Raw genomic sequence first — 17887 nt, forward strand, 5'->3', positions numbered from 1 at the left:
GATAACTTTAGCTTAACTAGCAGAGATTTTTAATCGATAGAGATGTGCAACTTTTAGCGAAAAACTACCTGATAAGATTTTACGTTGTTTCTTGAAAGGTAAAACTTTGATGAAAGGCCCCAAACAGTTACGGTTAATTTTGTTAAATTAGCAGAGTTATGTAACCCGGAGAGTTGTGAGTGAAGTTAAAAGAGGGACTGAAGTTAAAATTGACTAATTAAGTTTTCTATTCTGTTTGGTAAAGTTATCGACCTAATAAAATGACCGATAACTTCTTTGATTCGTTTTGGAAAATTAGCAGGGGTTTTCAACCGCCCGAGATGCACAATTTTTACACTTATGACGCGTGTATTGAATGGAATTAAAACTAAAAGCTGATGAAGTTTTGCAGGTCTCTTGGGGAAATTTAAGGCTTAGGGATAACAGTCGAAAAGTTTTTAATGAAAAATTCTAAATCAGCTTAAATGTGGAATCGGAGTTATTTTCAAACCACATTTAACAGCGAGGTTTTAGGTCGGTCGCGATTTGTAGCAGAACTTAAAACAGCGAAGTTTTCCGACAAACAAGCGATTTCAGAGAAAAAGCAAACGCTGTTTCTTCGGATTTTTTTGTTAACGTCTGAATAGGTTCTAGTCAACCCTACCTTAAGCTTTTTTTAAGATGTATGGAACATAAACAAGTTTTACAAAATCATGGCTTGTTATGCAGTTCAACTGGTTGTGACTGGTTAAGTCTTTTTAGCAAAGTTATATGAAGAAGTTAAGGTAACGAATCGCTGTCTGCAAATAACTACATTTTTGTAGGAAAAAATCGATATCCAAAGTTTGCTGTTTAGTCCTGGAGTCATTTATGGGCTAAAGACTTATACAATGAGAAATGGAAAAATATAAGTGTTGGCTTTGACTTGACTGTGAGTCTTCGAGTGTCAACGAAAAAAAGCTTTTGTACCCTAAAGTAAGCATAATAAATACAGAAGCACTTGTGATCTTTTCTAATGTAGACTAACTGAATTATTTGCTTCTGGTGTACATGTTACGTGAACCGTTATCGTTTGTCTAAAAGCAACTTTAAGGGCCAGACACAGTTGAACACGTGCGTGCGTGTGTGCATCTTTAATTATTTTTCTTTCATATTTATTACTTTTTCTACCTTATAATTTTCGTAAACCTATACTTTAAGTGATCTTGTAACCGCAAATCAAAGGCTAGAATATTTGCCTGGCGCAATTTGACCAAACGTCTACAGAAAAATAAAGCCCTTATGCAATTGCAACGTAAAGTGGCAGTTTTGCATTAGGTAGGAGTAATCATTTCCAAACGTGCAAGCCTTATCATCAACATTTTCACAATTCGGAGCATTCCACCAGTTTAAAGAAAACCGTTGCCCCTGACCGCACCTACCAGTCGAATTGCATTTTCCAAGTACAACGAAATCCGATTCCAATTAAACCGCAGCAAAACGCAATTTTAATCCGCTTACAAGAAGAAGTTGAAGTGAACTTCGATACGTCGGTGAGAAAGTTGGGCGCGAATCTAAACTTGGCGAAACATCGGGTCACGAAAATCGGATTAGAAGAGTTAAACGCTCTTTGGTGAAAATAAACAGCGATCATTTTGCAGTGGACGACTGGACTTGTCGGTCTAACTGCTCGGCGTTCATAGAAATGTGCAAACCTTTTGTTTTTCGGTAGCTCAGCGTTTTAATGTTTTAGGTTAGGTCATAAAAACCGCGGCATTATCGTATTTCCCAAAAAGCATATTTATATTTTTTTATATTTTTATTTTTTATCAGTTTTTTTAACCAATAAAATGTAATATTGAAACGCCATTGGAAATTACATTTCGGTTTACCGGACAATTATTCAAAACACCTTTCAAAGAAAAGTTCATGCGATTTATTAGAATACATAGAATCCAAATATGTGGACTAAACTATAGGACACAATTTAACAGAATAAGAAGTAGCAAGTCGCATTTCATTTACGAAACGTTAACGTTAAAAGTATATGTAAACTAGATTTCGAAATGACAAATGTCTTATTTTTAAATATTTGATTAACATATATTTTTATTAAATGTGTTTTCGTCAAATTAAAAAATTGACAAATTATATTTTTAAATCCAGTTTGTTAAGCCGTTATTACATAAAATTTAAAAATATGTCTTTTAATAATATACATGTTTGTTCATCTATATTAGGCATTAAAATAATTGATTGACCCTTTACAACTGAAAAAAATTTAAGTATATGGGCTATAATCCTATTTTTAGGGTTATAAAAACACAATTTTGTACACACTGGATTTTGTGTTACGTAACGCAGTAGAAAATGGCGAATTTCATATACAAGCACAAAATGCAATTACAAAACAATTACAAATACCAGAGGAGAATCTGTTTTTGTTTAATATTCAAGCACGCTTAAGAAAATTTTCCGAAAGCAATGTTCTCCTTGACAGCAAACCAGACTTGGCGCAATTGTAACGAGCCGATCACGGCACTGGAATATACCGTAATTACAGCAAGCAGCAGTTAGAGACGTTTCAGCGCTCGTTAAACAATCTAATCGCCTTGTCGCACTTAGCGGGAAATTTCAAAGTATCTAAGCTTGTCAGGCAAGATTTAATCCCTCTGACAAAAACAAGTTACCGTGCTTTTCGCTATAATCGGACATGGACGCCATTTTTCCTTCTTCTTACTTAATTTAGAACTTCTATTTAGTCTTTTTGAATCGTATAGTACAATTAATGCCAAGGCTTACATATAAGTAGAGTGCACTGCAGAAACATTTTTTTATTTTTTTATTTTCGAAGCAATTTGTTTAGCTTTTCAAAAACATAGTCTTTTGTGGCTTTTAAATCCAAGTTTAAACACCCAAAGTAGAGTGTCATTTGTTTTTTTCTGAATGACTCATTCGAATTAATATATATGCCTACTGTGGATGCCTTTGCCGGCGAAATGCATTTATTTATTTTTTTCAAAATCTTTATAAAGTGTCTGACTTTATAACTAGCAAAACCAGACCATTCTGATGTGATCTATCAGTAGTTTAGGTCACCATATGTTTTGCAAGGGTCAAGGTGATTTTTAGATATCACACATTTTCCAAAATAATATTGGAATTTTTTAAACGTCATGTTCAAAAAATCACCTGTAGGTTATTTGGACATTTATGCTTAATCCCGAGGCCACCCCAGCGTTTATTTCGAATGTCTTAAAAGCACAGAAGAGATTTAAGTAACAGGGCTCACGTTTTGCCAACCGCATCCTGACTGGAGCAATAAACGTTTCTCCCGGGATATGTCGAGTTAGAGACATCGTTGCCGACCGCTTTTTGCGACCATAAACCGGTTTTGAAGCTTAAGAGTCGACATTCTCTCGCCGCCTATTGTGATGCATGGGATTGTTTATGGCTTCGCGCTGCAAACTTAACGAGCAGCGAAAGTTCCGGAATTTTGTGGTCGTTTATACTTTGGCGAAAATTGCAGGTCATTAGTGGGAAATTGGCCAAATGTGGGTTGTGCCGAAATCGCATTGCGGTCAGCTATCGGGAAGTTTAGGAAATTGGCAGGTTCAAAATTCGCAAACGGACAGGTGCTATAAAGCCACGTTTCAACATAAACACTTCTTTTTACTTTTATTTTATAGAACTTCTTGATGGTTTTAGTTAGACGGAATAGGAATATTAAAGCTCTTATGGAAGTTGGTAACATTTTGAACGTTTCGAATATCTCTTTACTCATTTTCAACAATCATAAAACTTTTCGTTATTTAAAAGTTGTTTGCATGTCTTTGTTTAAAACTGATACTGTATCAAGTGTATATGTCGGATATCGGAATTGGCTAATTATTAGCAATTTTATTAGGCTAACGGTAGCATCAGTTACCTTGTTACGTAAGCCAATGTATAGGCCTATACGGCGAAAATAAACGCCGTTCGCATCGTTGACAAAACGTTTTGGAAAACTATTTAATGGTATTCAGTTTATTATTTTTTTATAATTTCTTATCGGTTTTCTAGCACTTTTAATTTTTTTTATCTTTTTTTGTTTTATTTTTCAGGGTAGATTCCCACTATTCAGCATTTTAATGTTTTAAAACCAACATGAACAACCCAATAGTAAACCTGTTGTGCCTTCTGTGTCTCTTAAGTTTCACGTCAATTTCTTCAAGCACAAGATCCTTACTATCTCCTCCATGTGAGTGTCCTTCTAGTCTAGTTATTCAACTAAACGTATTTGTCGATTGTATTTCTTTCCTTATATTTTAAACTGGAGTTGAAATCTAAACCCACCTTAGGAAAGGTTAAAAGCTTGCCAAATGCCCTTTTATTTTTATTTGTTTTTCATTTTTAAGTAATCGGCAATGCTAAAATTGGCGTAATTTGTTTTAGTAACTTATTATTTACCTGATTTTGATAAATGAATTTACGGAGGTAATAATGTGTGTATTACGATAAAAAAGACTGTTAAAGCATCTAGCGCTAAACTGCGTAGAAATTGAACAGATGTAGTGCGATTATCTCATATCAAATCAAATTGAAACAATAATTACAGGTGTATCTGTAATATGCACTAAATTTATCGTCAAATTACATGCGTATGAAACGTAGCCTATATTTTTGTCGCTTTACCTTTACTCAATTATCGCTTCAGTTTTCTTGCTTACACTTAATGATCTTTTAGCCAGCAAGCTTCGTATAAGCAACTCAGTTTCACTTTAACATAGTAAAAGATTCGGCGCTCTTTCACTATTGTACGTAAAAATTAATAAAATTTTTTTTTTTCAAATGCCGCATACCACAACACATATTGTTTGGGTTAGGGTGCAGGTTAGCGTATTGTTGAGGGTGGGTCAAGTTATTATTAATAATAAACATAATATTACTTGACCCACCCCCACCCAAACGCTTAACCCGCACCCTAACCCAAACAATATGCGTTGTGGTATGCGGTATTATTATTTTTTTTTTTTGCATAACTTTTCACGTACAATAGTGAAAGAGCGCCAAAGATTCATTGATTTCAAAAAGGATCTATAACAAATAGACATGTTTTTCAGGGAAGCACTGCGTCCAACGGATTTTCGCTCTACCGACTCGGTGGTTTGAAATTGAAAGTGACAACTACCCGAACGGCATTACAAAGCAGACTCAATGCAGCTGGATGTAAGCGATTACACCATTTTGTTTTCTTACAACATTCGTGTAAAAACGCAAATAACCTTGGCTTTTGTTCACATTTTTTCCAGAGCTGTAGAATAGCGAGAGATTCTTTTCAGTTAGAGACTTCTGCGAGCTTTATACGTCCGTCTTACGCACATTAAGTCATCATTAGCTTTAGAAGTTTAAATGATTTGCAATAATGGTTAATATTGACTATGTCAATATATTTAAATGTTCAAATATTTTAACATCCCACGTAAAGGCTGCCATACGGCATCTTGCATCTAAACGATTCTGAAAATACATTCTTTAAATTGCAGTACCCAAGTAACAGAACATACTTAAAATTGTCCTTCAAGACAAACTAAAATCGTCTTTAAATACTCTTTGGAAACAAAAAATGTTTTCACGCCTCTTCTATAAACATTGTTAGCATTTTTTTAATTTGAATTTCCAATTAAATTACCGAGCTTTATTTTTAACTTTCGGCAGAATCCAGGTAAATCCATCACAGAAGGTTCTTCTCTCCTTTATCAACTTGAACTTGACTGGGTCGATGGGAGGTTGCTTCACACAGTATCTCGAAATTTACGAGGTCGACACAGGCCAAAAACTGGTTAGTATTACAATACCGTTTTGTTCTATAGTGTACAGAATATTCTATTAAAATAAGCTTTTTACAAGGGTATTGTATTAGTTTTTTTATAAAATGGTTGCGTATTTTGCACAAATTAGACATTGTTTAACGTCGGCCTTCAATGATTTATGCCAGTAAATTTTTATTTCTTTTTTTAGAAATTTTATTAAAATTAAAAACTCTAGCCTCTTTTTTATTTGTTGTGAAAATCTAAGCGCAACTTTGTTTACTGTGCTAATAACCTTACGCAATTAGAACAGCTAAATGCTTTTTGACAATCCAGAAAAAAGACACATCTAACTAATGATGATGGAAGTGCGTATCGAAACGTCTATGTCGATTTAGTCGAACTTTTGGGTTTGACATTCATTATAAAGAAAACAACGAGTTTTCCTAACCCTGTTATGTAAAAAAAAATATGTAAAAATCACTCCTTAAAATGCAATTTATATAGTGTTAAACAGGACTCTATTTTTATATATAAATAAACTATCCACGTATATTTTTACCCAAATCCAGTCATAGCGATAAATATTTGTCCAAATTGGATTCAAGTACGTTGCAGTAAAGCTTTAGTCATTACGTATTGAAGGCGTCTTGCATTGATTGATGGCGCCCGGCCCTTGAATGTTTACGACTGTTTGTTTTTGCTTTCAGCAAAGATTTTGCGGCAACAGGAGACCAGGAGACTACGTTTCGCACGGTGAGTGTTAAAGTGTCATGTCGGAAATTTAAATGACCACTGAATAACAATAAAATAGGACCTATCTTTATGGAATTTGAACATATTGGCGCAGCAGGAGGTAATGGTCTACAGACGCGTTTATGAAAAAATGAACTCAAAGTTGCTGAATTCTACATGAGTTTTAACTAGAGTATCAGTTGGTGACTAGATATCAATACCGTAGGGGGTAGGGCTGCGGACTGGGTTAAAAACCGGGTGGTTTTACATGATCTTACTCGAGTCCGAGTTCGGCTCCAGCAAAACAAACCGACTCCATTGAGTCCCGGGTCATTTCAAATAGATATAAGTCTAAGTCAAGTCATTTATCCAAAAAAATAAGCCATCTGAAGCAATTTTACCAAAACGACTTAAGTCAAGTCAAGTAATTTCAAAACGGTAACTATAAGTGCCCTTAAATCAAGTCAAGGTTACGGCCTGTAATCAAAATCAGGTTTTAAACTGGACAGGGGACACTGTCGATTTCCTTAAGCGACGCGTAGCAGCGGTGGAAGCCAATTAGCGCGCATATTAGTCGGGCTATCGGACGTCGTTATTCGCTCATAAACTAAACGTTACGTTCGCACGTTGTTTGAACAACGTCGCGACTGCCCTCCGGCTATCAGCACACGTGCACGACACGCCACTGGTAATATTTCTGCTGCTGCTGCTGATAATGCTGCTGCCCTTTGCATGTGACATCTGTGCGCAAATGTCTCTCTGTTTTCAATTGGTTTACATGTGGTGGTAACTACAAAGGTTAACCCCGCCCTGAGTCGAGGCTTGGTCTCAGCCAAACAATAACTAGTAAAGGCCAAAACCGCCGAGTCAAAACTTTACAGCTGCTGTTACCATTTTGATGATTTACGTGGCGTGATTCACAAAGCTTTACACTGTTCTTAAACTGTGGTTCTTCAATTTTTAACCTGGTCGGAGCCCATTTTGTTCCCTTAAGTAATTACAAGGAAAATACAAAATAACGGTGCAATCATTTCTTCAGACGTAACATGAATATCATAGCCAATGCTGAAGTATAATTAGCATATTTGAAAGTTTCGTAACTATATTTGCAATTCATTTTAAGCATGCTCACTACGGTGCAAACTAAATCTTGGCGGACTATAACACGTTTTATAATTGTGTGGTGTTAATTCACAAATTTGCACGATTCAATTCAAGGCAAAAGCGCAGTGTTCCTAAAATCAGATAATTAAAAAAAATAGTTAAAATATTTCCAACTGAAAACACGCCATCGGCTATTCGCCCTATAAGTTGGATTCTCAAATATCTCGAAAAGTTTATTTGCTAAACCTCGAAGTTTATTTAAGGGATTCAAAATTCTTCACAACTTACTTGTCAGAGATTTAACTTTGTTTCAGCAAACAGCTTTGCGGTAATTTCTTCGTATTGTAGAGGCGCAGCGAAGTAAAATATAGCAGCCCTTGGGCAACACTTCTAAATTCACAGCAAAGCGATTTTTTTTCTACTTACGTCAACAATTTTAATTAGTTGAAAAAACATCTGTTGACCATTAATGGCATTATCAGATGTTTGGCAAGGACACTTGGTTTTTCACTATAACCTTTTAGTTTGGGTCTAACCCTTTGCTTTTTCTTAAAAGTTTATTATAATTATTACCACAATAATAGACTGTAGCATAATTTTCTGCAAGTAATACATAAAAATGGCAGTAAAATAGCAAAATTAGATAGAAAATATAACCAAAATTATGTAATCGGTAAAGCAATTATTGCCATATACGCGTTACGTAAGTTTAGCGTCAGTAATGTAAAAACATTATGACTAAAAATGGTTTCGCATTTTTTTTAAATAAACCAAAACTTTGATATTAGTAAAGTAAGCCATACAGACGCTGCGTACGTTGTGCTTTTTGGATCAGAACTGTGTTTACTAAACATTCGAAAACTCGGAAACCTCCTAAATTCATAAGATTAACTCGAACATGACAAATTGGTATAAGCAATGAAGATGAACATGGGCCCCCGGGGTAACATTTCGTTAAACGTAGCATTTTCTTTGCTTAGCTGTGCATTTTTGGTTGATGAATGTCTTAGCTATAATTAATCTGGCTCAAGTAGCATTTTCAGTCGTGCTTATACAAAATAAATATAAAAACAGGCGACGCATTTTCGAAGCATGAAACTCGAATCGGCGAATAGACCAGCTTTGCCAAAATACTTTATTTTTAAAATTACAACGTAATTAAACTAAGATAAAAAAAAACTTACCTAATGGACTCATCCGAATTAAATTTGTTTACCAAAACTGGAATTCAGTTTTCTGTTTTTTAAACAAAGTTGTTTTCAATCTTTTAAAAAGCTTTGGGTTACTTTCGGGTCATAAAAAAAGAGAAAAAACAACATTTGCCGTAGCGTTAGTTGCAGTAAAATAAATGAGCATTGAAATAAAGCTGTAGCCGTTTATAGAACATTAGCGATGTGTGTACAGGCGGAAAAGAGTTGACATGGTTTACCGTAAGTGAGTCATCTCAAGGTGTAAAAATACACCCTTACAATCGAGTCTGCATTTTTTACAAGATCTCCGGTGTGCAGCGTAAACTTTTGAGTTGTTGCAGTTCCATGGAAATACAACATTGCTAACCACCTAATACAGCTAATATTTACTTTCAGGTAAGACTGTGCGAGTTGATCTTTTGGCCGACACAGTTGCCGAACCCCACGAAGGATTTAAGATGATGGTGCGAGCCACCAAAAGGTCTTCTGGATTTAAAAGTAACTATTATATGTTATTACATAAACTTTTATATGTTTTTCTATTTATATAAACTAATATGTGTGTTTTCCTCTATTTAGAATTAGACAAATACGGCATTTACAAAAATTAATATATGTTCGACAAATTTTTTTATATATATATATTTTTTTTTTCTTAAATTTTTTTTAATATTTGTTTGCAATAAAATTTGGTCCAACCATTTAATAAACTTGTATATCGTTTATATATGTTGTTATCAGGGGCAGATCCAGGATTTTTGTTAAGTAAGGTCAAATTTTTTTATGGGGCATTAAAAAAATTGTTTCGAGATGACGTCACAAACTGATGTCATAACGTGACGTCATTAAGAATTTAATCTGAAAAACATTTGCAGTTCTCGAACTAACTGGTGACCGAATATGAAATTAAAATGCAGTATAATTTTGCACAGCGCGACAAAATGCGTTTTGGGATTATATTTTTAAAACTGTCGCTTTATGAGGGTTGGTGATCCAATAAATACATAAATAAGATTCACACATAACTCGATATAATAAAATTTATAGTTAATTTGATTTGGATCTTGTAGAGGTTTTAAGTTTACGCAACGGCTGGATAGAATTCCTTAAAACAAGCGATCCGGTACTCGGGACGGTTATGTATATTTTGCATAAAGTGCCAAAAATTTAAAAATATTGTACAACCTTTAAATTGTTTTGTCTTATATAGTTTTACGATTTAAATGTAAGATAACGTAGTCGTTCGTATAAACAATGCGTTTCATTAAGCGTCGCAGTTTACAAATAGTTTTGCTTTCAAACTTTTTTCGCTATTTTAAATCTTTTAAAAAAACATTATATTAAAATCCAAGGTATAACAGTGTGGTTGGGCTTTTTAGTTCATAACATTAGCGTTACTTAAAATACAAAACGCAACAATTTCTCTAAAATTTAAAACCAAAACAAATGTTGCTTCTCTCTCATCTTCGACAACCAAACAACAAAATTATTGATAAGAAATTGGATAAAGCTAAATAATCTGATAAAAGTGTTTGATACTGCAAACGAAGACAGGGCAGCGTTACTCAGGCTAAATGAGCTATAGGATATAAAAAATTGTAATAAAACATTGACCTTGTTTTGTATTGAACAGTGTTTTAACTTTAAGAATGAAACAACCTCAACAAATCATAAAGACAAATTGTATTGGATCGACAAGCTTTCGCAAAATTTTTTACTTTTTTTATGTATGAAATTTTATACTTTGACCTGATGAAGCACGGTTGTGAAAAAAAAAACAAAAAAAAAACGAAAGCTTGTCGAGAATCCAATACGATTTGTCGTTATATAGTGCCACCTGATTCCTCTATTTAGAGTTAGACGAAAATGACCATATACAAAGATTAACAAATTATGTGCGCTTTCCTAGAAACCTTTTCGTTCCCGGCCGCCAAACCGAAGAAGAAGCCAGGTCGGAAAAGGCCCGCGAAGAAGGGAACCGGGAAGAGTAAACTTGGAGGAGGAGCAAAGGGAGTAAGAGGAGGACCTGCTCCTTCCAAGGCTCCCGGGAGCGAAGAGAGTCCTCTTCCACCTCTTAAGAACGGAGGAAAAGTGGATTTGAAGCTGAGACAGAAGCTTCGCAATGAAGCGGCAAGGTTGGATTTGTTGATTAAGGTCCAATTTGAACGTTTTAAATATTTATTTAAGAATAAATTAAGAAATATTTGAACTTTCAAAATATTACCTACACTTCTGAGCTATGGTCTTTCTATTATTGGTGGTTTTGTCACGTAGAATAAATATCAAAGCTCATACAAATAAAGGTAGGAATTTTTTTGTTGATTCCATATAGAAGAAGGTGCAATTTTAAACGTTTTGAAAATTTCTTTAAATGAATTAGGAAATATTCGAACGTTCAAAATGTTATCTATACTTCTATATGGGCTTTGATCTTTCTAATATTGGTAGTTATGTTTCGTAGAATAAATCTGTTCATAAGTTTAATGGTGAAAATAACGGCCCAAATAGACGTAAAAAGCGACATGCTTTATTGTTGAAACGTTTCGGCAAATGCTCATGCCATCATCAGTGATATCAATTTATTTTTAACATTTTGTGAACTTGTCGAATATGTTTGTATTAATTGTTAACCTTTTTTGAAAATCTTATATATGTTTTTGTTGTTGATTATATTCGTGTTTTGGAGCAGAATGGTTGGAGGTTTAGTTTATGAAGTTTAGATTAGAATATCTTAGCCTAGCCTACTATTTTTTAAACTTTTTTACGAAATCGCATATAAAGCGAATGGTGAATCATTTTTTGGGGGTTCAAGGTTCTTCATTTACCTAGTCTGCTGATTTATTTACATTTACTGCTAGACGTATATTGTTATAACTCTCTAATGTAAATACCTGCGATAAGTTCTATTAATCTGAACCGCCGGCAAAAGGTAGGGACTTTCAAAGTGAAAGACTACATAGCGCCATGAGAACTTATGGTAAAATCATTGTTAACTGTTATAAAAGTTTTCTATTTTTTTTTTATTTTAAACAAAGCTTTTCAAATCAGCCCTTTTTACTTTTCAGAAACGCTTCCAAGAGATTAGCAACCGGAAAACCTTTGCGCCCTCAGTACAACCCTTACCCGCTGAGACCAGTCGTGCCTTCCAAGTCCAACAATAACAAAATAGGTGAGTTTTTTGGAGTAATGATAAAAAAAAATGTTCCAGTTTATTTTAAAAAATCCTTAAGGCGAGGGGCAGGTAGTTGCCGAAAATATCGTATCATAACCGATGCCCAATGTTCAAAAAATAAATTAAATCAATCAATTTAAATTAAATATTTTTTTAAAACGCTTTTTAACCCAAGTCATTTTGGTCAAATGATCTAGGTCAAGTTAAGTTATTTAAAAACAGTGAAGTTCACTTTAGTTAAGTCATGAACTTAAGCCATGCTAATATAGGCTACTTGCAGTCGTGCAATATGCCGCTAATTAAGTCTTGTGTTTTTTACCTATGCTAAGCAAGACTTTCCGGCAACGGTTTTTCAACCTTTCAAATGTCTTATTTGATTTTCATGTTTAAAATCAAGATCGAAAAATTGCGTAGTTTGGGAAAGGGAAATGCTTCGGGCAATTTAAAGACAGCCACAAAAGCGGTAAACGCGTACAGCGGAGCTCCAATACGCAACTTAACGGGTTATTACTTTTTTGAAGTGATAAAGCTGGCAGACGACGAAAACGACGACCCTGAGTTGAATCTCTACCTGATCATTGGGGTGCCAGCCGGCGGTTTGCTGCTACTTGCGATTATCTGCATCATGATCAAAAAGTAAGCTCAACTCTTGCTTGAATAAATAAACGTGATTTTGTCTTAACTGATCGTGAATCATATTTAAGTACGACCTTTGTAGTAAGCACACCTGCAGGCTAAATAAATAAACATACAACTAATAATGTATAGGCCTAGACCAAGGCTGGTGAGTCGGAGTCGGACTCGGGACTCGACGGAGTCGGTTTATTTAGCTGGAGTCGGAGTTCGGACTCGAGTAAGACCACGTAAGACTACCCGAGTCCCAAGTCCGACGTGGGCAGTACGAAATTTCGAAACTGATAATGCCGCGATCTGTAAATTGTAAAGGTGGAATAGAATATATGGTTGAATATATTTAACCATATATTGTGGGTGGATATATCATATGGCTAGCCTACCTTATAAGTAGATTGCTGTATATCTATATTAACTAACTTACGTAAATGGGAAAAATCAGACTGTAGAGTCGGACTCGATAAAATAGCACATTTGGCCTCGGATTATTTTTAACCGACTCCGCAGCCCTGGCCTACACTTGCAGTGGCGATACAATGGCCATTAAAAATGGAAAATAATATAAAAGTTTTGTGTAGATTTGAAAACAGCCACCTTCACTTTAGGAAATCCTTTCTTCTAATGTTTGTTTTGCGTTTTTGGAGCTTGTAGGTGGGATCTTTTATAGTTCGACGTAGAATAAATATTTAAAACTGTATACAAAATAGGTGGCATTTTGTGGACTCTTAAAACACATGTTAAGGTAATGGCTGGGGGTTATAGTTAGACGTGAAACGAATACAAAGCCCATACAGAACTATAAGCAGCGTTTTGTAAAGATTTCGAATAAATCGTAATATAATGGCTGGAGGTTGTAGTTAGACGTAAACGAATTTTAAATCCCAAAGATTTGTGTTGATTGTTTCAAATAACTTTTTATTTGTTTTTAATATCATTTCCCTTTTTTCAATGTTAAGCAAGCTGGGTTGTTTACTGCGCAGTTTGGGTGCCTTAAACACGAATCATGTCGATCTTTATCGAAAAATCTCAACATTTACTGAGCGGATGTAGCTCAAATGCCAAATTGCGATCACGGTTCGCGATAAAGAATTCAGGAACGCACCGAATACACATAAGGCACTGTTCAGTGACGTACAAAGTAACCACGCTAAACCTACCCTGGCAGGTGCAATAAGTTTATGACAAGGTAGCACATACATTAGCCGAACACGAACGATTTTTAAACATTAAATTACCTTGCACCAAGGCGGATTATGAAACCGCTAAGTACTCTATAGCAGTGATTCCCGCACTGTTTTGCCCCTATATAGCATTTTCCAAACATAATTTGTCGTGTGTTGAGGGCGATTATAAAATTACTCTATTGTTTTGGAGCATAATGGTTGGAGGTTGTAGTAAGACGTAATAAGAATGTCAAAGCCCATACAGAAGTAGGTATCATTTTGGACGTTTCGAATAACTCTGTTGAAAATGAATAAAGAGTTATTCGAAACGTACAGAATGATACCTACTCTATTGTTGTTCTGTTAAAAGTTTGCCGTGAAATAGATAAGATTTTGTTTTGTGGACCGCGAGCCAAAAAGTTCGGGAACGACTGCTCTATAGAGACGAGTTCGTATCGAAAGGTCTTGGTCAAGATGATGTCGAGTTACTCGAACTTTTGGCTTTGCAATTGATTATATCAAACCTGCTAATTTCACAATGATTCTTTTTGTTAAGGTTTGTATGCGACGCAAGGAAAAAACACAAGTTTGTGGACGCTAATCAAAACGCGACAACCCAATCTCCCCTACAGACATACGTAAGTGATTAAATGAGCCTGCATTGCTCAGTTGGTAGAGCGACGGTCCCCGGCTTGACCGGAGGTCGTGAGTTCGAACCTCAGTGCAGGCCAGTTGTTTTTCTGGCTTGCTCTGCTTGCATCATAGATCGACAGATTCGGCGAGTCTGCGATGGCTTTTCGGTGTACTATTGATACGGAAGCCGTAATCGTTGGTCATAAAGCAACTTCCGAGGGGCTAGATCACAGATGTTATTAAACACATATGTTTGTGCGTGTCTTTCATTGATTGATACGGACTGATCCCCCAGTGTGAAGTTGCTTGTACTAACAAAATGTGCAAGTATTGGCGCATGGTTGTTTCTCGACTCGCTCCTCTCTGAGCCTGCATAGCTCAGTTGGTAGAGCGACAGTCCCGGCTTGACCGGAGGTCGTGAGTTCGAACCTCACTGCAGGCCAGTTGTTTTTCTAGCCTGCTCTGCTTGCATGATTGATTGACAGATTCGGCGAGTCTGCAATGGCTTTTCGGTGTACTATTGATACGGAAGCCGTAATCGTTGGTCATAAAGCAACTTCCGAGGGGCTAGATCACAGATGTTATTAAACACATATGTTTGTGTGTGTCTTTCATTAAGTGATTAAACTACTTCTTTTTTGGATATATTGATTAATTAGGGTTTTAGTTAGGCGTAGTAAGAAGGTCGAATCCCGCATGGAAGTATAGGGTTTACTTTTTTGGACGTTTCGAATTTATATTCATTCATTTTCAACATGCTAAGAAAGCACTGATTGACTATATATTTTGTTGGGAGATGGCGGACTACAAATTGATTCAAGTTAGAAGATAGCTCTTTTTGCTAGTTAGGTTACGGAGTGGGAAAGTAGAATATTCTGTGATTCTTAAATCGCTGGATTACAAATTCATAACAGTTTAAGAATCACTGCTATATCTTGCCATGGATTTGTTAAATGATTGCAAGTCATAATTTATTACTATTTCATATGGAGTTAGAAATAAAATTATTTTCTAGAATCACCCGATCCAGCGCTTGCACGACCTTAGAACAATAGCTCTCTTTTTGACGATTATGGCACGAAGTGGGAACGTAAAATATTCTGTGATTATTTGAATCACTGTAGAGCTTATCCTTAAAGGCACAACTTTATGCACAGTATCAGTGCGTATTCGTGGCTACTTTGCCTTGCCTTGTTTTTTTTAGTCAATGATTGCAAGTCGTTGATTACTATTTCATATGTAGTAAAAAATAATAATATTTTCAGAATCACCCGATCCAGCGCTTGCACGACCTCCCAGGCATGATGACGTCACAACCAGTTGCCCCCCAACTCATGCACCCCCAACAACGCCAACAGCAACACCCCCAACAGCAGCAACACCAACACCCCCAACAGCAGCAGCAGATGCACTACGCAGGGGGAAACCTCCCTCACCCTCACCCGTCATCTCACAGCAGCGGTGACGCGCCCCCTCGACGCGCCAACAACGTCACTAAGAGCACGCTTGACGTCATCAACGATGACGTCATCACCAGCACGAACTGCGGGATGCAGGGCACTATGATGCCGGTCAACGGCGGCTACATGTTCTACTCTCCCGGAGGGGGCGAATTGACGTCACAGGGTAAATTGATGACGTTGGGCAGGCAGGGCGAAGTGACGTCACCGTTTGATGACGAAGGCTACGGTACGTCACGGACTCTGGGCAAGAGGACGAGGTCCGGGAAGAGCGCGAAGAGTAAGAAGAAGGTTCCGACCTTAAAGAGGAAGTTGAGCGAATGGGAGAAACAGCAGATCAGGAGAAATAGCAGGAAGATGTGATCCTAATCGTCTTCCTTTTTCTCCTCATTTTAAAGTATTCCTGCTCCTGCTATTTTTATTTTTGTGGCTGGACGTTGAGGCGATGATATCTTGCCGGAAAACGATGATATCTTTGCCAGAATTTGCTCCTGCCGTGCGATTCGTGAAGACGAACGATCTTGGTTTGAATTGCAATTGAAACAAATCAGAGAAATCTGTTTTCTATTTTCGTTTTTCATAATCATCATGCCTTACTCAGCTTTTTGTTTTATTTTTATGCTAAGAAGATTATAGGCTGTCCATAGTTGTTTTTTCATTCATTGTTTGCCATTCGACAGTGCGTTTTTACATGGAAAGGGTAAGATCATTGTATTTAATAATAATAATCGAATGTTGAATAACTTTCTAAATACTTTGCTGAAAAAAACAATCTGATGATTTTAGGACAAAACAAACTTGGCTAACTTGTAACAGGCCAAAAGAATCAGTTGGAAAACAAATTTATTTTTTCCTCCACCACGTCATTTTCTCTTCCTGGTTTTGAATTTTTTGTTTTGGGGGTGGGGGTATATCTTACCAGAATACGAATCTGCAGCGCTTATTTGCTGATTAAATGGCTTATTGTGATCAGTTGGTGTTCCGATTATTTCAATTTACTTACTAAAATATTGCCACCTAATTTTGTTTTAACGAAAGTTATAGATTTTTCTCCGTTTGATAACTGAAAATTGTTCTTCGGCTTTTTTGCTCATAAATGTCCATATTTACAAAGTTGTAAATCACTCAAGAGCCGGTAAAATGACGTTATCCGAAGGTTTTATTTCATATTAAAATGTTCCTTTTAATGAAACAGGGTAAGTTTCCTTAAACACATGCCGCTTTTAAGAGTTAAATTTAATCTTTTTAAAAATAAAAAAAATGTTGCCAATTTTAAAAACATACGTGTTTTTTAGTAAGAATAAGTGCAATTGTTTGTTTGAACCGAATCTAAACCAGGGGGTAGATGATGTAATGAACTTTACGGTCTTTCGCAGCACCCTGCTAGCGTCAAATATTGCAAAACGTTTCCATTTAGTCGGTTTGGTTTTAATGTTCAGAATAAAGTCATATCTACATATGACGAAATGTTTTTTTTCAATGAATTCAAGGAAATTTTTAGCTGAACAGCTGAATAGTAGCCTGAAACAAAATAGAACTTTAGTTCTGTTGGTGCAAGATAAGCTTTGATCTGCTGATATGAGTAAACTGCTGACTTTCCGTGCCGCTTTTCCTATATTTGTTATGTAAATTTGCACAATAAAAAAGAGCACTTTTCCGAGCCTCGACAAAGTCGTTTTGTTTCATTTTTTGGCCTGTAACGGATACATTATAAATTTAGCTAGTTCAAAAGGCAGTTTAGTATAGCAGACTTCAACCAGTCAGCCTACTAATTTGAATGCAAGCAAGGTAAAACTATATAACTTGCTCGGAGATTCAAACTCACGACCTAGTAAATGACGTTTGACAGGTTTTAGCCAGTACGACTTCATACGAGGTAAGACCACACACATTTTAACTAACAATAAGAGCAGGGCGTATACAAGGGGGCCGCCTGGCCTCGACTTTATGGGATTTTTTTTAAATTATTTTTTTTAGTCTACCTTATTTCAAGCGGTAGAACGATAACCCTTTTTACAAGTATAAATACAAATTTTTCATAATTCCCAAC

The 17887-nt window shown here is 35.9% G+C and overlaps 1 protein-coding gene and 1 non-coding gene across 2 annotated transcripts; both read left to right on the forward strand.

Moving 5' to 3' along the window:
• The first annotated feature begins 4059 nt into the window (after positions 1 to 4059).
• Positions 4060 to 17497, forward strand: LOC146165455 (uncharacterized). The gene is made up of 10 exons (XM_083381950.1): positions 4060 to 4198; positions 5061 to 5166; positions 5656 to 5779; positions 6458 to 6503; positions 9173 to 9274; positions 10686 to 10911; positions 11842 to 11945; positions 12470 to 12584; positions 14301 to 14382; positions 15643 to 17497. The coding sequence occupies exons 1-10, from the start codon at positions 4105 to 4107 to the stop codon at positions 16198 to 16200; spliced, it is 1557 nt and encodes a 518-aa protein (XP_083238076.1). The 5' UTR covers positions 4060 to 4104; the 3' UTR covers positions 16201 to 17497.
• Positions 14745 to 14819, forward strand: Trnaq-uug (transfer RNA glutamine (anticodon UUG)). Its single transcript has one exon. It is a non-coding gene; the product is annotated as a tRNA-Gln (tRNA).
• Positions 17498 to 17887: the final 390 nt, after the last annotated feature.

Source organism: Ascidiella aspersa, chromosome 2 (assembly GCF_963924565.1).
Source record: "Ascidiella aspersa chromosome 2, kaAscAspe10.2, whole genome shotgun sequence".
Lineage (NCBI taxonomy): Eukaryota > Metazoa > Chordata > Ascidiacea > Phlebobranchia > Ascidiidae > Ascidiella > Ascidiella aspersa.